We start from the raw sequence: 23558 nt of genomic DNA, 5'->3' as shown, positions 1-23558 counted from the left end.
CTGTTGAGAATTCCATCCAATAATTCATGGGTGCTGCTGTGTATTTCATTTTAAAACATGCTTAGTTTTCCTACTGCAACATAGTGTTAGTAAATTAAGAACAAGATTAGTACCAAATGTTTCTGGTTTTCTCATTTTATTTGGCTCATTAAAAAAATGGCATTTTTGCAAATTCCAGCAATTAAATGGAGTCTTCACTTAACCATTTTGAATTTTAAATGATGTTGTCCCTTGCAGCTCTAAAATTCTATTCTGTATAATATAATGGGGGTCACCACAATGGTGGTCATTAGGTTACAGAAGAGGTGTCTGTGAGCAAGAATTCACATTTACATGTTTTCTAGTACAGCCATTGTCATAGTGTTATGATTCTTAGCTATTTGGGGGGAAGTTTCTGGCAATTTCAAAAGTTTGGGGAAAAAGTGTTAGAATTAAGGCTGGGTTATATACATTTGCAAGTAAATTTATAATATAAAAAAGGTTTTTTTTTTCAATTTAGACTAACATGAGAAAGTTTCATTTTGTATAGTGTCTTCCATTTAAAAAAGACAAACTTCTGTCCATTATGAAAATACTACACTTAAATTTTCTGAACCTTCTACTGTTTTATGTACATCTCTAGTTTTAGGCTTACCATCTTCTAAACAATGGAGGTTATCATCACCAAATTCAAAATCTGATCTCACTTTTGCTGAAGAGGATCATTATTTAAAAGTCTTTCTAAAATGCATTTTATAGTGATTGAGTATAGGACATACCCTGAATTGGTTTGGAATTGAATGGAAATGTACAGGAATGTACATGGCAAAATTAAACAGAAACAAACAAACAAAAAAAACTAACTCTAAACTTTTTATTTCCATAGTGTGCCAGCAAGGTGAATGGAGGAAAATATGGCACTACCAAGGATTATCCAGATGATGCAATCCGGTTTGCAAGAAGTCACCCACTAATGCATCAGCCTGTGAAACCTGTTCATAAGAGGCCAATCCTGGTGAAAACAGATGGAAAATATAACCTGAAACAGATAGCAGTTGATCGAGTTGAAGCTGAAGATGGACAATATGATGTCTTATTTATTGGCACAGGTAAAAAAATGCATTCAGTGTAGGTCTTTAAACTGTTATTTTAAAGATAATTTAATAACAAAAATGATAAAACAGGGGTCATTCCTTGGCACTCTTTTTGCAAATCATTTCATCTGTCCCTTACCACTACAAAACAATAGTAACTAAAGTGCGTAATATATGCCAGGCACTGTGCTAAGTACTTTATTATTTCCTTTGAATTTCACAACAATCTTGGGAAAAAGGTGTTGTTATTATCCTCATTTTATAGTTGAAGAAACTGGGGCAGATAGAGGTTAAATGACTTGTCCAGAGTCACACAGCTAGTAAGTATCTGAAATCTGATTTGAAGTTAGGTCTTCCTGATTCCAAGCCTAACAGTCTGTCCCCCACACCATGCTACTTGCCTCAGTGAATGGAAAATGAAGCGAGGATGAAGTTCACTGCAATAGGGCAGAGGAATGGGGGGTGTGGAGGAAGGGGTCACCTATCAGCTCCAAATAACATTTCAGCCAGTAATTGAAATGTGGTATTAGAATCAGGAATATGGCATATTCTGCCAGATCCCACAAGACAGCAGAGGCTTTTGGCTGGTTAGTGAGTTTTCAGAAACTTTAACAAATCCCATTAAGGTGAACCTAAGACCAGCAAGACCCTTGCCAGAGGAGGAAGAGCCTCTAGAACCAATCTTATCATGTGCTTCCCAGGATATTTCCAAATCAGCGTTCACAGTTTCAAAGAAGAAGACTAGGATTGCAGAAGCAGATCAGAAACAAAGATTTTTTTTTAAAAAGCTTTTATTTGTGTTTGTCTCACCTAATCAAGTACCTGGCCTGGAGTAGTTTCTTGATGAATGTTTTACTGAATTAAATTGAATGATCTCAGAAAATAAGAAGAGTAAGGTGAGGCTGGGTGCTTTGAAAGCACTCAGGGAAGCATAAAACAACCAGCTGTCAAGTAAAAAAAAATATCTGCATGACACATTTTAAAATTTAATCTGCATTATTAATATTTTTCTATCACCTTTCTAAGCCTAGACAATCAGCAAACAATAAATCAAGCCCTCATTTGTAGCATTGCTGATTTATGAGTGATAAATGCTCATACTACAAATGAGCTGGCTCTAGCACAGCACCTAGACATTTCCCTGGCCCATGCATGCATGTGGCCTGCTATTCCTCCATTATCACCCACATTGTGATTTGAAGGCACATGGACTATGTTATTAGTTTGTAGAACTGAATTAAAACTCTTAGAGACATATTTGTAAATCTCGACTTTTCTCTTGTCTCCAGCAAGAATGACGTGCATTTTAAATTCCTCTGTTATAAATGTGTTTATTTGATATGATACAAAATTACTTTTTTCTTCCAGAATTCACACATATACTTTTGTATAAATGACAATGAAGACAGGTCTTCATATCTTCATCTAGTATAAACTAAACTAAGAATTTCACTAGTTAATACTGAAAGGCTAGTTGTTGTTGGGGTTTTTTTTGCATATTACAGTATGATTTTTGGAAAGTAAAGATATGTTCAAATTGAGAATGCATGGGTTGAGGAACTCGTCGTGTCCAGTGAATATGATAATGGATAAACACACTTTTACATCTCAGGGAAGTGTTACATGTTACTTATCTCTCTAGCTCTATAGTAAAATAATTACCACAGTAGATGATCTTTATAAGTCAGTATCTTCCCTGCTATGTGTTTAATCACTCAAACATAGAGACTTGAAGGAATGAAGACACAGGTATGTAATGAAGGCCATGGCATTCCAGCAATATTTATTTTAAGGAAGAAAATGGGAAAACACTCCATATGATTTCCAGGAATTGGCATCTGGCAACAGTTCTATTGGTATCTGTCTCATTTATTCATTGTGTGCAATAAATGTTGATATGTTTAGTGTTGTGTATGGAGTGCCAAAAGAAATATATTGGATTTCTATAACACTCAAAAATGTAGTTGGCCAGTAGTATCCTTTTAGGCTACTAATAAGGTAAGAATGTTAACTGTTATGCTAACAGGTGAAATAGCTGATAAACCAATTAGTAGTGGAAAAAGTCTAGAATAAACTGTATGTTAAGAAATAAAAGAATGTGGGTGCATCAGCAATAGGACAGTCCAAGAACAATTTCATTAATGAATCTGGTAACTTAAATTTATCTCTGTACGTGTCCTTTCTTTCCTATTAGGTTATAAATACCTTAAAAACAGGGATTCTATTTTTGTGTCCCCAAAACCTAGTACGGTATCATGTATAGAGAAAATATTTGATAAATTAATATTAAACTTAATTAAATATCTTATTTTATTTCAGTACTTAAGGAGATTCATTCATCCTTCTAAATTTCTTAAAGTGGAAAATTACTTCAAGTTATCTATTCTGCCAGGAAAAAATTCAACACACAATATGTTTTAACTTATGAGTTATAAAAGAAATGCCCATTACCTTTTAAAAAGGTATAGTTCATTAACTAGGGCTGTATTAGGACTGAATTCTAGTTCCTGTTTATTCTTTGCATTTAACCATTAAAGTTTGGACCCAGTACCTGGAAAATTCATCAAATAATTTGCATCGAAATATGATTGACTTTCTTATTGATTCATGTTGTTTATAATATTATTTGATTCAATGCTTATATTTTAATGAACTCTTATTTATTTGGCTTTGGCATATATGAAAATGTTAATAATACTTGTTTATTATATAATCTCCGGGTTCTTTTTCTTAATGGTAAAATATTTCAAATATAAACATTTCACACAAAGCAGCTTTGCCAACAACATTTCAATGAAGCATAATCCTTATCGAAAGTATAAATAAAGGAAAGTTATAGTATGAGTACATCAAAATTCAACATGAACTTAAGAGCAATTTTAAGAAGAAAGTTCAAAGAACAAAGATAAAATTGGGAATAGGCACTTGGAAAGTATATTTGTAAGGGAGAATTTATTATAAGAACCTAGACTTCAGAGGGGGATATTTAACTGTTTTAAAAATACTCCTTTTAAAAAATGTCTTGAGAGTATATCTTCAACATGTATTTTTTTCCCCATTTCCTCTTTGTGTTTAGGAAAAGAAATTACCTTTTAAAAATTCTTTATGTATACGCTTTCTCCTAAACTGTACAGCAGTTTTGAAGGATTTTAATGGAAAAACCTTCAGATGACACCAAAGCAGAAGTATATAGGAAAAACTGGGGAAGTAAAGTATTTTAGCTTTCATGTAGCGACTGTGAGTCATGGAACACAATGGTGTCCAAAGAATTAAGATTGGAAACTAACCAAAGAGCAATGAAGAAAAAAATTGGTGGATATGAAAAGGCTGCAATACATTTCAAAAAAGGAATTATGAAAGAGATGCAGAGCTAAGTATTGTCCAAAAATGCATATGCAAAAAAGGAGATGAGTTAGTCATGTGATGCAAATAAAGTACCATTTCTGAATAGTTTGTGTCCTCCTTTGATGTCCTTGGGATATAAAAATAATCAAGAAAGCTTTCCCTGAGTGAACGTCCTGTGGGGAACTTTCAGGGGAAGTTACAGAGAAGAATCTGCCTATGATTCAGGTAGAATTTGGTGTTATTTGCATCTTTAGAAGGAGCACACCCATTAGTAATATCCCAGATCTTCACCAATTCAATAGATCATAAGAATACTTGAGTTTAATGGAAAGAGTCTGGTTTTGAGGGACAGGGTTGACACCAACTGTGATATTTCTTCACTACCAAGTGGCTTGAAGGGGCTGATTTCAATTAACAGTGAACTCACCAATTCCATTTTTTGAAAAGATGTGTACAGACAATCTAAGCATGAACAAGGTGAATGTGAGTGTGATGTGACTGAGTAAAAATAGTGTTAAAAGTGCTAATGCTCAGATCAATTGAGTCTAGAGAGGGAAGCTAAGGGGGAAAGTGTGTGTGTGTGTGTGTGTGTGTGTGTGTGTGTGTGAGTGTTGAAACTATACTACAGATAAATGAGATATGAAAAACAAGAAAAAGCAGAGCGCACAATTCTTATTTTGCTTCTATTTCTTCTGCCAAGGAAAAGGACCTTTATGCTGGAAATTACAGAACAAAAATGTCTAATGGGGATTCCATAACCAAAATAAGTAAGAAGATAATAATGAGATCACTGAAATCCCTTTTGTGAATTTAAATTACCTGACCTAGTTGATTTACCATCCTTATGAATTGTGCTAGCTGATGTAATGCTAAGACATTATCAGTGGTGTTTGAAAGGTCATGGAAAATAAGAGCAGCACCTCAGGATTAAGGAAGGTCAAATGTTGAGAGAGAGAGAGAGAGAGAGAGAGAGAGAGAGAGAGAGAGAGAGAGAGAGAGAGAGAGAGAGAGAGAGAGAGATGACAAACTCTAGGTCAGTGAACTTAGCTTCATTTACTGAGAAAATTCTAGAATGGATTGTTAAGAGATGGTTAGTGAAAATCTAGCAAAAGAAAAGTTGATTTTAAGGAGTACACACAACTTCATTAAGGACTGATCATGCTAGACTAATATTTCTTCTTTTTTTATAGAATTAATAAACTAGTAGATCAGGGAAATGTGTAGATATAGTTTGCCTAGATTTTAGAAAAGCATTTCATAAAGCCTTTCAAACTAATCTTGCGGCAAAGTTGGAGAGGTGTGAACTAGATGAAAATACAATTAGATGAAGACCTAGTTAAAAGGCCTGCCTCAAAGAGTAGCTGCTGTTGCTTCAAATAGCAGTTCTCTTGTGGTATACACTAGCAATCTGTTCTTGGCCCTCTTTTTAACATTTTCATTAATAACTTACATAAAAATGTAGAAATCATCCTTGCAAAATTTGGAGAAGACATAAAACTGAGGATAGAATTCCAAAATATGTTGACCAGCTAAATCTTAATATCATTCAATTAAATGGTGATATATGTAAAGTTTTACATTTGTATTCCATGAATCAATTTCATTTGTACAGGATAATAATAATAATGATTATGATAATAGCTAATATTTATATAACACTTACTTTGTTCTGGATACTGTGCTAAGCACTTTATTGCTATTGTTTCATTTGATCCTCACAACAACCCGGGAAGGTACATGTTATTATTATCCCCATTTTACAGATAAGGAGACTGAGGCAAATAACATTTAAGTGACTTGCCAAGGGTCACGTAGCTAGTAAGTGTCTGGTCTGGATTTGAGCACAGATCCTTCTGACTCTAGTCCTAGCACTATATCCACTGCCCCACCAATGGCCTGCAATTCCAGTAGGAATCAGCAGTGGAATATGGCAGCCAAAAAAAGCTAATTTAGTCTTGGGTTGTATTAAGAAAGGTATGACTTCCAGGAACGAGGAGGCTATCCCTCTCTATGCTGCCCTATGGAAGCTACTTTTTAAGAATGATATTGGTAAACTAGAGAGCATCCAGAGGAAGGAAAGTAGGGTAATGAAAGGCCTTGAATCTTTGTCATCTATGAAATGGTTAAAGGAAGTGGAGGCATGAAGTCTGTCTTCAAGTGTTTGAACGGTTGTTATATGGGAGACAGTTTAGATTTGTAAGGCCAATTTGTCTCAATGTCAGGAAAAACTTCTTAACAATTAAAACCATCTAAAAGGCTTACCCCAGGAGGTAGAAGGTTTCCCCTTATTGGAGATCTTCTAGCACAGGCTAGATCTCACTTTGGGGATGTTCTATAGTATAAATTATTTTTGCATGTGGATTAGAGGGGACAGACACTGGTCACTTCCTGTGATTCTGTGATTAGCCTACTTAAATCTTAGTTTACTCATCTGCAAAATGTATATAATAACACTTGAACAACTACCTTATGGGATATTGTAAGCAATGTACTTTGCAAAGCCTAGAACATTATTTAAATGTAGGTTATTACTATCATCTAAAATAAGATTTTTGTTATCAGTATCATTATTATTACTGCTGTGTATCTGTGATGCCATAGAGAAGCCCACCTCCTTTTATCACTGCTCTGCTTTCACATAGTGGAAACAAACAGGCTGTAATATATTACATTTTTAAAATTAAGTTTTTTTAAAAATGGCTATTTATTTCCCCCACCTTCCCAATGCTTCCCACCAATGAAAAGGATAAAAAGGAAAAAAAAAGAAAACCCATTTAACAAAACAAATGAAAGAAATACCCACATTGACCATGTCCAAAAATGAGTGCTAAGTTCTACGTATGGAATTCTTCAATAAATACTTCACTGTCAGGAGTTGGATAGCACTCTGCACCTGGTCTGTTGCATCATGATTGATCATCATGTTGATCAGAGTTGTCAAATCTTTCATAGTTGCTCTTTTTTTTTTTACAGTGTTGTTATTGTGTAAATTATTTGACTGGTTCTGTTCATTTCCTCCATGCAGTATATTTCCAGTGATGGGCCTATACAAAAAACGTGGAATAAAGCAGATTATCAAGGAAATATATTATTATTATCATCTTTATTGTCAACTTTTTTGTTATTTATTAGCCTTATCAGAAACTCTAGCCCATGTCAATTTTATATTATGTTCAAGATACAATGTGTTGATATATGTTATATTAGTGACCCAGTAGGGTATATGAATAATCTGCAAACAGAAAATCCAGGTAAAAATTAGGCTACTCTGGAATCTGCCTTTCATTATTATGTATTGATTAGATTTGGACACAGCCAGATAAAAATTAAGTTCTTTTGGTTACCAAATCAACAATTCATGACAAATTAATTTGATTATTTATGTATCTCCTAGTAAATGTCATTAATATATATGTATATGTGTACCTATATATACATATGTGTGTCAATAGAATAACATAGCTGAGTTCTATGTGTTTTTTTTTCTTTTGCCAGTGTTAGACAAGAATCAGGGGTAAAATGTGCTACAAATAGGAGGCTGTAAAGGATTTTTTTGCACTTAAAATATTTTTTCTAATAGTAATCATTTTCCTTTTATTTATCTGAAAAAATTGTCACATAACTTCTAGATTCTTCTTGTTCTCCCTTCCTTTTCTAGATAGTGGCATTGTGCTAAAAGTAATCACAATTTACAACCAGGAAACAGAATCAATGGAAGAAGTAATTCTGGAAGAACTCCAAGTATTCAAAGTACGTACGGTTGACAGCAACTATTTTAAATGAGCAAATAATCAAACAGGCTAATATATTCCTAGAAATCCAGTCACAGCATTAATTTGTCCTAAATTATGTATTGCGAATTTCAAAAGTACTTGAAGCTAGAAAGTACTAAAAATCCAGATATGATCTTTTGTTCTGGAAATTTTCTATTCAAATAAGGAGGGCAGCATTTTTCCAACACTAATATATTTTTTACATATTCTATAAGAACAAAAAATGATACCTATTTCTTAAACCATAAGGAAATTAGTCCCAGTATTTTCTGGTTATAATTTGTATAAAAATAGTATCAATTTGGGCAATCATTTTGGAAATAAATATTTTAACTAAAAAAAAAAACTTGACAAATACTAAAGGTAAAATACATTAATTTCCTCCAGAATATCTTTATCGTCTGGTCATTTTACCTCTGTCTCTCATCTCTATCCTTTCTTTTCTCTTCCACTGCACCATAGCATTCTTTCTGACTGCTACCTCTCAGGCTGCTTAGTGCTTTCAAAGTGTTTCTGCTCACCGTTTAAAAAGATACATAAGTAGAGACCCTTAATGGTAGAAATGTGTGAAAATATAAGATGGCTCAAAAGTCTTAATGCAATTTTAGGCTATTAAAGCTTATTTGAAGTTAGGTTTAAAAAAAGCTATTAAAACTTAAAATTTCTCTCAGACTTGTAGACCATTCTCTAATTTCCTTGTTATGAAATAATACATTTTCTATTTCCTTTCTATTTATTGTAAAATTCTATTTTCTTCCTAATTCTATTTTAAAAATATCTATTTTCCCTATCTTAGAAAATGTATTTTATAAGGAAATGAATTGGTGTATGTGAGCATAAATAGCTAGGCCTTAACATCTATGTTTATTCTTTTTTTTTTTAAGCCTTGTCTCAAAGTGACTTTTCCTTTAAAATATTTTCAGATAAAAATTTGAATTCTAGTGAAGTAGCACCTTTTCTAACTTCTTTCTGTAGACAGATAATATTAGTTGTTGAGGGTGGACAGATTTTTGGTCAACCATTTGGAAATATTTCCTATATTATTCATTCATCTACAAAAATATGAATGTGGTACAGTAGATTGAGAATGATTTCCTGAATGAGGCAGAAAGCCCAGTTCCTCCACTTCTACCTAAACAAAAACTTTACAATGGCTCCTAAGTGAATAGTAAACAAATAATAATCAAGAATTTAAATGAGTTCATGCAATGACTTCTTTCCCAGAATTGCACAAAAAAATCAGACAGAAGCCCACTGGCAACAAGAGGTTAGCCAACATCCTGCTCAAAAGAGAAGATAGCCCATCAGCCACCAAGACACTGGCCACATGTGTGTCATTTCGTTGTCTATAGACAGCAAGAGTGGAGGGCTAAACCTAAATAGAAGATAGTATGATATCTTGGGAAGAGCACTCCTTCTGGAGTCAGAAGACTTAGGTTCAAATTTTGTCCACAGTGCTACTTGTAAGATCTTGGGCAACTTCACCTCAGTTTATTAACTGTTAATTGAGAGGATTGGATTAGATTACCTCCAAGATCCCTTCCTGCTCTAAATTTACAACCAGTCAGGCTGGTTAAATTATCTACTGCTTTGTTTAAAAAGCTTACATGTATATAGTGGCTTGGGGGAAAAAATTACTATTTTTTCCTTTAAACTTATTTATTTGAAATGTTTATTTTTTAAAATTGTGATCATCTTTTCCCTTTCAGGTTCCAGTTCCTATCATTTCCATGGAAATTTCTTCAAAAAGAGTAAGTATTTTTCACTGTGGTTTAATTACCGTGAAATGATATATCACGTAATCGACTGATATCAAATGCACATTTGTGTGATAATACAGCCCTCTTCAATGGAACAAGTTACAGTTTTATTTTATTAAAAGAAGACATAATTTAACTTTTACTAGATTTCTTTGTCTGGCATGTCCAACAGAGGAATCTCTTCACTGGGAATTCCCTAGATTAATGAAATTTCTAGTCAGTACAAGAAAAAGAATAAAGGACAATGGAAGTCAGCTTGCTGTCTACAATCATTGCATTGCTTTGTTCCCTCAAGATCTTTAAAAGGACATTTGTAATTTTCTTTGATCATAGCAAAATCCTGTCTAGACATAGGATGATAAAAGGATCATTTGTTGCATTTTCATCTACTTCTCTGATTCTTAATAGTTTTGATTCCCCTGTCTTTAAGGCTATGGAATCACTTTATAACTTTGTGAAGTGAAATATTGTCATCCTTCATGTTTTGATGAAGTAAGCACTAATGTCTCTTCCTACTCTGTTTAGAATTGGGGGGTCAATATCCACTGCAAATCAAAAGGTTTAGGAGGAGAGAGGAAGTGCAGTATCATTAGTGGTTGGAAACTGTTCCGATGGAAATCCACGCTGTCAGGGACATTTACACATGGGTCTTTGTGTTGTAGGTTAGTTCAAACTGTTCATTTTTGTCATTGGAAGTTCTTCCCTTTGATTTCTACAGCAACAGTTGTACATTGGATCTCAATCTGCAGTGGCCCAAATCCGATTCCATCAGTGTGACATGTATGGTACAGCTTGTGCTGATTGCTGCCTAGCAAGAGACCCATACTGTGCATGGGATGGTATATCCTGTTCCCGCTACTACCCAACAGGAACACATGCAAAAAGGTAAAAGTGGTGACTTCTCAATAACATATTTTGACATATGCCATAACTATTTATATGTAGAACTTTCCTTCTCTAGAGAAATATTCACTAAAGGTTTGTCTTCTGAAGTGAAATAATATTCAAATCAATCAATTTAAAGGAATATCAATGAAAGCATCTAGAGCTAGGTGGACAAAAAAAACTTCATTAATTTTCTTTAATTCACCTTTCAATGTGATAACTTATGTCCAGTTAAATATTGTCATTGAGATGTTGAGACTTTAGACATGTTAAAACATACATACATATATAGTATGTGTATATATATATATATATACATACATACACATACACATTTAGATAGACAGACAGATAGCTAGACAGACAGACAGACAGACAGATAGATAGATAGATAGATAGATAGATAGATAGATAGATAGATAGATAGATAGATAGATAGATGGATGGATAGATTTGGAGTTAGAGGATCTGGATTTAAATTCCATCTTTCCATCTCTGTCACTTACTGCTTGTGTGATTTGGGATAAGTTACATCTCTTCCCTAGGTCTAATTTTCCTTATATGTTAAAATTAAGAGGCTGGACTAAATCTTATGATCCTAATGGGCCTCTATTGGCCTTTTAATTTATTAAAAATGAAAGACATGAAAAAACCTATATACATGTGTGCATGTGTATATGTAAATGTACATATGTGTGTTTTTCTATACAAAGATTAAATATATAGACATATATATCTATATGTGTGTGTGTATGTGTGTGTGTGTATATATTTATATAATGTGTGTGTATATATAGAAAGAGTTAGAGACCTAGGCTACATGTATAGCCTAGATCTTTCATTGAATCTTCATTATATACATGTATATATGTATATATAATATCCAGGTCTCTAATTTCCTTGGTTTGAGAAATTTTGATATAGAAACGAATTCATTGGTGCCAGTATCTAATTTAGATATAATCTTACAGAGCTTCTTGGTTTCTGTGAAGTTTCATGTTAGATGAAACACTTGACATCAGGTCTTACTGACTCTAAAGCAATGCCTTTTATCCACTCTACTCTGTGGACTCTTATAAACTATTTTGCTGACTTTATTTAGCATATTCTTATTTTCCTATCTCTATAGAAAGTCATTAAATTATTTTAAAATTTTATATAGAAAAGAAAAGATAACCAAGATTGGGAAAAAAGGACATGTGTGTCACCAGGGAATATGTAATATGAAAGATTTTGTAAGTGAAAAAAAAAAGAGGTAGTATGGCATTGCATGGAGCAGTTAGATGGCACAGTGAATAGAGCTCTGGGCCTGGAGTTCAGAAGCTCTGAATTCAAATTTGGCCTCAGACACTTATTAGCTGTGTAACCCTGGGCAAATCACACACTCTATGTTTGTCTCAGTTCCTCACGTGTAAAATGGTGACACCCTGGTGAAGGAAGTGGCAAACCATTCTGATCTCTTTGCCAAGAAAACCCCATAGACAGAGCCCATGGAGGCATGTAGAGTTGGATACAACTAAACAACAACAACAACGACATTACATAGTCTATACAGTACTAGCCCCTTGAAGCCAAGAAGACTTGGTACTTCCTTCATGTTTCCTTACTAACACTTAATAGTTGTGCGATCATGGGAGCAACACATCATCTCAGTGCCTCTAGCAACTTTCTGGAATTTAACTCCCAAGTCATGAAAGAATTGGGCTATACATACACAATGGGAGAACTTCATGTTGATGAAATCAGAACTTCTTTTCTAAAGCAATAAAAATGTGAAAAGATAAGTTATTTAAGATATGGTCCTACCATAAGGACCAGAAAGAATGACTATTCATTGCTAGCTCCAGAGTTGTATTCACATATTAAAATTACAAAATGAGTTTACAGTGTTTGCATTATTAGAAAAGTATGTTTCTCCTATTCTTAAAAGCATATGGAAAGCAATAATGGTCATTAATTTTATATAGATAAAGTTATATATGTCTATAGATAGAGCTAAATAATTATATATGTGTATATAGATTAATTACATATAAGTTCATGAACTCTCAGTACCCATCACTGTGTTAAAAAAAAGATAGTATCCATCTCCATTCCATCCCCACCCCCAACCTTTCCTCTTGCTATTTATTCCTGTCTTCTTACAGCAGTAGAAGCTGGAAAGCCTCAAACTAAGTCAGTCCTAATTGCAACCAGAAGAAATTAATTTTTTTTAATTTATGAGATGACATTGGGGAGGCAAGGAAATGAGTAAAATTTAAAAGCCTTTTAGATAAGACATGAAGTGAATGTTATGCACAAGCAGCATAGTAAATGATTTTTTTAAGGGAGAAAAATCCTTAAAGATTCCAGGAGGACATTTTGTACTTGTGGGAAAAAAAATCAAGATAAACTCTGTTGAGAACTCATGAAACCAATTTACAGATGAGGTCTCTCAAATGTAGTGGTACGGGGCTGGAGATAGTGGCAAACAGTTTGCCTGCCAACTTTATTGTATGTGTTATCTATGAAAATAATAAAGTTGTATTAAAATAATGGATAGCTATAGTTATGTGTTCATAGAATACATATTAAGCCAATCACTTCCTAAATTACTCGTTACCTGAAACAGGCATTGTGTTAATGAGTAAATAAAGCTGGCCGGATAAGAAATTATGAGGATTCTGTATATAAGCAGGCACATATGAGTGTATTTGGAGAAAATTGGTGTCAGGGAAATTAGATGTGTAACCATGAGCAAGCCATTGTCACACATCTAGTAAGTGCTGGAGGTTCAGATATGAGACTAGGTCTTCCTGACTCCAGGCCACACTCATTGCTGAGTGAGCAATATTCTGAATGAATAGAGAAGTCTGACATTGATTATTTAAACCTTCGCAGAATAGCCTTATGTGGAAAGGTGCTGCAAAACAATTTAATTAAATGTGCTGTGTTTGTGGAAGTTTTCAAACTTTACCCTTTACCTGGAAATCAATAGTACTAAATCGCCTATACAGAAATTCCAGCTGAAACAGATGTATCCACTTTTTTCACCCTGCCTTAGATCAACTGCTGCTTGTGTTAGAAATCTATGCCTGGAAGGCATGAAAAGTGTTTGGATAAACATGAAATGGGGAAATGGCAAGCTACTACACATGAGGGATTCAGAGATTTAAGAGAAAAAAATAAATTCTAAAATAAATCCTGCGTTTGCCCCATGTCCTCTGTGCCAGCTGCTTCTAATCTGTTTCATTTGAAAGTGAATATTTTAACTCCTAGGCAAATGCATGACCTATGTAATTAATGAAACGTGTGACTTAATTCAGTACACATGAAAGACAGAGAAAACTCCTTTCCTTACCCCCCACCCAACTCCAATGGCTACAGTTCTGCATAGGTCATTGCCATTTTGGTAACAGAAGAAGAATCCCTAAGTTCCTTCAACAGGAATATATGTTTGAACTCTGGGATTTCTCAAGGAGCCAAGGTATTTCTTTACTTAATTACTATGAAGTTATGTGAATTTAAAAAAAAAATTAAAAATGATGCATTTTCTAGATAAAATGACTAAAAACAAGATAAAGCAAATATGTAAAGTGAGAAACAGTGGGTCATAGGTTCACTTACTTGTTTTTCCTTTTTACTTATTAGTTATTAATGTGTTTTACTTTTCCATTGCCTACATTTCCTCTGCAGCCCTCTTCTTGCTCCCTGCAAGAGAGGCATCTCATATAATAAAGTGTTGTTATTTTTTTAAAAAAATGAGGAAAAAGAGAAAATAAGCAAAACCAATAAATGCATTAAAACATCTGACAATATGTGTAATATTACATATTGGTGGACCCCCTAACTCTGCAAATTCAGATAGACTTTAAGACCATAGATCAAGAGCCAGAAGGGATTTCAAAAGTCATCTCTTCCCTCTCCCTTATTTTATGGGTGAAGAATCTGATGCTAAAAATGGTAAAATGACTTGTCACTGCTCACCTAGGTAGTAACCATTAGAAGTGGGAAAGTAAACACAAGTCCTCTAGTTCTAGGGCCAGACAGTGCTTTATTCACTTGGCAACACTACCTCCCTTCTCCTAAGTGGTCTAAATAAATTATCACTGCTTGATTGTAGGATAGTGGTATGTAGTGTATATTTCTGTTATACACACACACGTAGTGTATATTGTAGTGTATTCATCTAGTATGCCAATGAGAACTGTTGATAATAATTATCTGCTTTGATGGAATAGTTAGATTGAATAATTGATTAGTTCAAGGAAATAATATATTTTGGGATATGGTCCATTATGAAAGAAAGTGCAGAAAAGGACTGAGAAAAAAGGAACAAAGAGGCCAGTAAAGATTTGTTCAGTGAAAGTTAAGTGTGTAGGATGAGGAATATGAGGGAATGAGAGAAGTGAAGGGATATGGGTGAAAGTCTTATTCATTAACTTTACCAATTTTAGTTCCATAAAGTAGTAATGGAGATCTGTCAAATGGCTTCAGATTTTGTGAGCCATCACTTACCCCTAGAGGAGTCTTTGTGGATAAGTTCCAACACATGAAGGGAAAATTGTTTGCTTTTATAACAGATCATTTTTACTAAAGACCTGGCTAGAAGCAGAAATTGAAAACTGGCTATTAAAATAAATAGTTCTCTGTTCTCAGAGTGAAAATGACCCAACAGGGGAAAAATTAATATACAACAAAAATCACTACATTCTTTCAAAATACAGCAAACTCCCTATTTTCCTGCTTTTATATTTTGTCTCTTCTTAGTCCTCTTTGATCATGTTTCCAAATGGGAACATATTTAAAATTTATCTAACCCACAATACCAAAGCATTATTTAAAATTGATGTAATGCATTATTATTTATGAGATTACATAATGCATTACAACTCTATGAGAGATCTTTATTTTAATCTCCCCAAAAATATTAAAACAAAATGTGTGTGCTTATTATTAATTTGTGTCCTCATTCTACATCGTTAGAGTTGTTAATGCCTTGACCATAAGTTATCTCCCCCACTCCAATTCTTGCTTCATACTATTTGTTTTTTGTTTTTCAGGGATCTATAATTTGATTGCTATGGTCCCTCTCTCCCACAATACATATATTCAATTTTGCAAATCCTCTATAACTTAATTGATCTCTCTCAGTTGCTATGGCTGAAATAGTCATCACCCTATGTATCATGTGGTGATGAGTCTCTCCAAATTTTATCAGACATGTAGTCCATCAAATGGTCTATACTCAAAACCTTTTCTGCATGGTAGAACCTGCTCGAACTTATGTTTGGATACAATAGCATTAGATAATTGAGTCATTTCCATGTCACAGTGAAGCTTCAAAGTAACACATTACTGGAGCCCTAATCTCTTGTCTTAACAAATTTTACACACCAGCATTCCCTGTAATGCCAATTTCTTTGACTTTTCCATTTATCTCACCACTTCTCTCCAGAGGACTTTGTCGTAAACAACAAACAGTAAGGGGAAAAAAAAAATACTGAGTTAGAACTGCCTCATAGTGCTTTATATTTGCCTGATGATATCTTAGTTCTAGAATACTTTTATAGTATATATGGACATGAAATAATATGAAGAGGATAGAATTTGTCTTTTTCTTTAAGTTGTAAGTCTTCAGACCACTGTAATATTACTTTTCCTTTATTCCTTGTGCCAAAATTCCAACTGAATTTATTATAAGTTCAGTCTTTTAGTCTTTTATCCCTAGATAGAAGTTGAGACATGAGTCCCTCCACCAATCATGTGTAAACATAAACACCTAGCTTCTAGTTGTTTATCTAGCCTAGCTTCACATAGGCAAATTCATACATCTATTGATTAAAGTAAGATTTGAACCCATCCTTGAAGAATAATTTGCCTGTTAGATTTACTTTAATTCTCATGATTTTCCAACTATGGTATATAGTTTTCATTCAGTTCAGGAACAGGTTTTATCTCCCTCCTGTGTACAAAGAAAGCCCTGTGTGGACTGTATCAATAAAGAATGTGGCCTTGCTCTCAGGGTACTTACATTTAAGAGGAGACATAAAATTTATACCCTGATATTTACAAATGAACCCAGTTTTTAGATACATTATCATAGTAGCTCACCACTATGTTTAGTTTTAGAATTTTAAATTATAGTATTCTTCAATTTAACTAGTTTCTTTTAATGACAACCTTCCTGAATTTTTGCCTTCTTGAAAGATTTGCACTTACTTTATAGAAGCAAATTTTAATTCTTAGTAGACTACAATATTGTGACTCCTAAACTTACAATATCTTGAGAAAAATAGTCTGAAACTTCAATTCTCCAATGGATCAGTTACCTAATTTGAGCTCTCCCTTTAATGATACAGATTGTAACTCACCCATACCTGCCAATCTCCTGTGACCTTTGTTCATGTACTCCCATAAGGAATCACCAGAAAAAAAATTGTTATGATTATGGGCCTTTCTTTCAAGGAGATGTTTAAGTTCATTAAAAACAACTCATTAATCTCTCATCATTTCCCAAAGGCAACCCAGAACTCTGTCTTCCTCCCATTCAGTTCAGGCCCCACTCAGAATTCTTTCTGTAGTCTCTAAAATCTATTTGGATGGGCAACATTAAATTATAAGATGTTAAACACTTCATAAATCTTATTTATAATAATTTATTGTTTATTGTTTTTATTGTTTGGGAAATAGGTAACCTTCATGCATTTGATACTTTAAAGTTATGCTATACTCTTTTAAAGAAGTAAAGTTAAGTCTCAATAGAAGGACAATGGAAAGGTGGGTGTGAATAGGCTAAAACACAGTATTAATAAAAATGGTGTAGTAAACAATAAAGGATAGAATCAGAGAGGAGTAGGACCAAAAAAGGAGATGGACTTGTCATTTAGAAAGAGCAGGAAATAAACAATACACAGTCTGCGTGTTCCATTGATTTTCATACTTTGTCAGTATATAGAAGGTACATAGCACGTTGTAGAGGATTTGCAGTATAACATGGACAAAACAGAGTAAGGAGCATTGCTACCTGCACTGATGGAAAGGGAACCTATAACTGAGATCAAAGATCCATCAAAGTATTGAAGTTGCATAGAAAATCTGTTCACCTTCTGTATTTTTATTCTAGTCTGTGCAAGTATTTAATTTAGTACTTTTTATTATAAATGATGATGATTTGCCAAGAAGTATGATATATCAGAAAGGTATGACATTCTCGGTCCAGACCTTTGAGTCCACCCTTCCCAATGCAGAAACTCCTTCCACAAATACAGAATAGCAACAAATTTGTAACTTTTCTTAGAGATCTGCCTATGGCACTAAGAGGTTAAGAGTCTTACTTAGAGCTATGTAGCTAATTTGTCAGCAGTAGGTCTTAATTCCATCGTAATGACTCCAAGGATCACTCCCTATCCACTACACTATACCACACTGCCTATCTTGTCAGAAGGGTATCTGTGAAAGAAAATATTGGTTAATATTTTCTTAAATTGCCTACTAATACAACTTTCATATTATTTCAGTGAATATTCTATAATATGTCTATGATACAACCTGAAAATAAGAATTCTAAACAAAGCTATATAATTAATTCTCAACTACTAAATGTGATAAAGTAATAAGTTATATTGATATTACTCTTCCTTAACAACCTTATTTATGCTGATTTATCTTGATAGAGAACAAAATGTTCAGATAAAATTCATTTTTTTATGATATGGACTCTATTACATTTCAGAACTTTATGAATGTTTTTATTTCAAATAAATATGACTCTTTCACCCCCACCATCCCTACCCACATATGTCTATTATCACTCTATATGTTAATTTCAAACCAAAGGGCCTTTCATAGCTATTTGCATAACACTGTTTTGACAAAGTATAAGGCAGTCCTTTTTACAATTTTTGCTTTGGGATTCAGATTTAACCCTATGGGGCTGTTTAAAAAGATGTTTTTCTATGTTTCTTAGTCCCCAAAGAATATCATTATTCTCTTTAGTAATGTTTGACAGAAATAAAGAAAACAATGTAATTCAGATTTTCTCCTTGTTTAGTATGGCTGATCAATTTTTCAGGAGCAAAATTCTCCATGAATTTGTAATGCATGTGGTGGTTTTTAAACTCTGGAAAATTGAAAACTGTATGTCTTCTAAGCACTGTGTTTTTTCCCCCTAGACGTTTCAGAAGACAAGATGTTCGGCATGGAAATGCAGCTCAGCAATGTTTTGGACAGCAGTTTGTTGGTAATCCGAACATAATAAATTGCTACCAGTTGCTTTGAACATACTTTACAGATCACTGTAGCAAAAAGCATTAAACATCTCATATAAAGGACCATAGCTATCTTTGCAGTTGACCTTCACAAGAGTAATGTTTACTGAAATATTATGTTTCTTTGAGGGTTGAAGAGGGACTTTAAACAGAAATTATTTTTAAATGAAAAAAAGATTATTTTTATTTGAAAGCATTAACAACTCACAACAGGGTTCTCTAGATATTTCAAACCAATATATCTCCCAGCCCTTAATGTAAATGTCTTGTTGGATACCTCCAGAACTATTTATGTCTGACATTTATATAGCGTGTTAAAATTTGCAAAGCATTTTATATGCATTGTGTCATCTGTTCCTTGTAACAACATAGGTATTATTAACCCCATTTGTATAGACAAGGAAACCAAGTCTCACAGAGGTTGTGACTTGTCTAGAGTCAGACAAGAAGTGTCAGAAGCAGTATTTTAGGCCATATAGGCCTGACTCTAAAAAGAGTATTCTTTCCATTATACCACATTTTAAATCTACCTAGAAATTTCCTCATCCCACTTTCTTTTCTACCTGTCAAGAACTGCCTTTCTCCCTGATCCCTCATTCCTCTGCTATGACCAAGTATGCCTGCTTTCTTTCATCTGTGAAATATGGCCTGCCAATACTCTGAGACCAATTCCAGCAATAGGAATGTAGTACATAAAGTATCCTTGCTTCACAAAGTCCTAGGCTTGGTATTAATCAAACATTTTTGCTGTTTGTTCTCCGTATCAATTACTGCAACTCATTGCATAGAAGGTTACCTCTGGTTTCCTAAAAGACTGGTTCTAAGCCCTAAATTCCTCCTCACCTGAGTTTCTAATACTTAATTTAGTCTGCTTGGACTTGCTTCATTGTCTGTAGAGACATGTGGTGTGTTTTTTTACCCCCACCTTAGCTAACTTCCTGATTGTGATCGCTTACCCTATGGAAGCCATCCATCTCCACTATTACCCAGCCAAATTCCCATTCCTGACTGTCTTTAAACATGTCTATGTCTTTTCTCCTCATTTCCTGGCATAACACTCCTTTCAAATAACCTTCTTAATGGACCTGGACCTAAACGGCTCAACCCTGAGAAGTTGTTGTCCAACATAGATCTTAAAATAACATTTTTTTTTGCCCTTAAGGGACAAGAGCTTCTTTGTGACAGAGATAAATCAATGAAAGAGGAAAAAAAAAGAAAGAGAAAGAGAAGATGAATACTAACCCCAAAATTTCCTTTACAGGAGAAGTGTTAGATAAGACTGAGGAACGTTTGGCTTATGGTATAGAATATAACAGTACTTTGCTGGAATGCACTCCACGATCACTGCAAGCAAAAGTCGTCTGGTTTGTACAGAAAGCACGTGAAACAAGAAAGGAAGAGGTAATTTCTAATTTGATTCTATATCTTTATAGAAAAATGCTTTAAAATTGGGCACAAGACTCATTTACTGATCTGAATTTATGTCTTCTTAAAACTTTTATTATTTTTTGTCAACCTTTTCAATAGTTATCAATCCTTTATCACATTCAAGTTCATTAAACTTGGCTGATGGAAACAGAAAGTTAATCTAGAACAGGGGTTCCCCACCCCTGATCTAGAAGAATGATCAATCCAGCTCAATGAATTTAATGTTACTGTGTCACGATGATTTTACAAAATTGTAATGCTAATTTCTCACTAAAGTTCAACTCTGATATCTCATCATGACATAGCTATTACCCTAAGTTCTCAAAGGCTTCTCTAACAAAGAACAAGTTTTTCAGGTCCTGCCAAATGAGAAAGTCTGAACTGAAGGAGGTCTGGTTCTGAAATTCAAAGATATATCTAGTTAAGTATGAAGAAATTCAACATAAGTTTGATCAACATAGGGTTTTTTTTTTCAGCCATAGCAATGTACAAATCAACCAATCAATCAGGAAGCATTTGTTAAGCATTTACTAAGTACTAGTGATACAGAAAGAAACATGAAACAGTCTCAGGCCTCAAGGAGCTTACGCTCTAACAAAGACTATATATTAAGGCAAACATAAGTGGCAATGTTTCTTGGTTAGAGGAAATAATCATGCTGATAAAATCTTTGATTGTGACTAGTTAAACGAAAGTTCTACTGAAAGAGTAGTATTTTTCTTAGTATCACTCCTAAGTTAAATTAGATCATTATAAATGGTTTCCTTCTTGTAAACAAAATGAATGATTTGTCAATGAGGTAAATTACTTTCCTAAGAAAAAGATTAACATCATCATCATTATCAAAATGAATTTATTAAATGCCTGATTGGATGTTGGAATAAGGACCATTACTAATAAACCACAAAAACACAGTCCCTGCCCTCTAGCAGTCTATAGGTTAATGTAGTGCATGTTAAGGCTATAGAATAAATAATAATAGTTGGCATTTATTTGATACTTCAACATTTGTAGAGCACTTTACCTCATTTATGTCATGTGATATTTCCAACAATCCTGTGAGGAAAGTGTGTTTTTGACTGATGAAGAAATGAATATTTAGAGAGATTAAATGACTTTCCTGTGGTCACATTGGAAGAAAATTCATGAGGTGGCATTTATATCTGACTCTCTGCTGTTGCCAAGTCAATGACTATTGTCACTATACAATACTGCTTCTGTAGACAGAGAGAAAGTAGAAAGGAAAAGAAAAACACACATTAATTTAGTGGATAAAAATACATTGTTGAAATATAGATATAGGTCATGGACAAGTGTCTTATAAAATTAGGAAGTAGAGATGGACAAGTAATTAGGGAGACACAGGATTTCTTTCTTCATCGGAGAGCAAAACCCATGCATCTCTAATTTTTCATTTCTCTGTTGTCTGCAGACATGAGACATTCTTAATTCTCCTCAGTCCTATAATTCTTTATTTGATCCTTCTATTCTTTTTCCAATTCTGTCTTCCTGACTCCATTCCCATAGTCACCTAACAAATCAAGACATTGGTTATGTCTAAGAATGAATGTCTCACTTTGCATCACCTCTCAGGGAAGATGTTTGAGATATGTTTCAACACTGGTGTTTTGAAGCAGCTACTGGTTACCATTTTCATTAGTTCCAAAGTCTTTTCAAATTGGCTTTTCTCACACTGTTGTTGTTGTCATAATTTTAATTCTTCTCCTGGTCATGCTTATTTCATTTTGCATCAGTTCATCCAAGTTTTTCATGTTTCTCAGAATCAGTCATATTCTTCATTTTTATGGTACAAGAATGCTCCATCACACACATACTTTATAATTTGTTCAGCCTTTCCCCTACTTACTGAGCATGTATCTTGTTTCTAGTTCTTTGCTATTTCAAAAAGTTCTGCTATCAATATTCTTGCAAATATGGGTCCTTTTTATCTAAACTTGATCTCCTTTGTACATATGCCTAATAGTAGTATTGCAAGATCATAGGATATTTACATATAAGTGTCATAGTATAGTTCCAAATTATTTTTCAGAGTAATTGAACTAATGTACACATCCAACAACATTAGTGTGTCTGTTCTAAAACTCTTCCAATAATTGTTAATTTCCTTTCTGCTCCCTTTGTCTATCTAATGAGTATGAAAAGGAACCTCAGAACATTTAAAATTTTTGTTTCTCTAATTATTATTTATTTGGAGTATTTTTTGTATGGTTGATAATAGTATACCAGAAATAATTAATAATTAGAGAAATCAGAGAAGGAATATTGATGTTAAAATATTAAATAAAATATTACTAAGAGGCTATAGAATTATTTTCAAACTAGACCATATTACTATGCAAAACAATTAAAATCACACAATTATATTGAGATACATAAAAAAACTTTTGAAAAATACAACACTCATTTATGTTTAAAAAAACACATCAAAAACCATAGTAATAAGTGGATCTTTTCTTAACAATTCAAACCAAGGACAACTGTAAATTAGAATCATTAACAGACTTTCCAATAAGATTAGAGTAAAGATGTCCATTTTCACTATTATTCTTTAACATAATTTTAGAATTCCTAGCAATAGCAATGAAAATAAAAAGAAATTCAGAGAATAAACAAGGAAAGAGGCCATCAGCACTATGTCAGGAGATATGATAGAGAACATTAGAGATTCAACTAGAATTTATTTCAAATAATTAATTACTTCAATAAAGAATACAAATGTGAAATAAATCCACAAAACTATAAATATTATTCCTGTTTGACTAACAAAATCTAGTAGGAATGAGAAGAAAGTCTATTCAGAATATCTTTAGAATATATAAAATATCTGAAAGTCAATCTCCCAAGACATATACAGGATTTATAGAAATATATCTGTAAAAACTTCTTTACAGAAATGAAGACAATAAAAATAGTAAGTCTTCATGATTGGTTTATGAAAATATATTTTAAAATGATCACACTAGCTAAAATAACATATAGTCAATTTTATACCTATCAAAACACTTTGCTTACCTTATAGAATTA

At 33.4% G+C, this 23558-nt stretch overlaps 1 protein-coding gene across 1 annotated transcript in view; it reads left to right on the top strand.

Moving 5' to 3' along the window:
• The window catches only part of SEMA3E (semaphorin 3E), a 345931-nt gene that overhangs the window by 295220 nt on the left and 27153 nt on the right, over positions 1-23558 (top strand). The window contains exons 11-16 of the mRNA XM_020999789.2: positions 866-1088; positions 8077-8168; positions 9901-9942; positions 10670-10836; positions 18990-19057; positions 20347-20486. Of these exons, the coding sequence (XP_020855448.1) occupies positions 866-1088; positions 8077-8168; positions 9901-9942; positions 10670-10836; positions 18990-19057; positions 20347-20486 (732 nt within the window). The remainder of the gene's footprint in view (positions 1-865; positions 1089-8076; positions 8169-9900; positions 9943-10669; positions 10837-18989; positions 19058-20346; positions 20487-23558) is intronic.

This window comes from Phascolarctos cinereus, unplaced genomic scaffold (assembly GCF_003287225.1).
Source record: "Phascolarctos cinereus isolate Bilbo 61053 unplaced genomic scaffold, phaCin_HiC Scaffold_1;HRSCAF=81, whole genome shotgun sequence".
Classification (NCBI taxonomy): domain Eukaryota; kingdom Metazoa; phylum Chordata; class Mammalia; order Diprotodontia; family Phascolarctidae; genus Phascolarctos; species Phascolarctos cinereus.
This window is presented reverse-complemented; position numbering and strand designations above follow the sequence as displayed.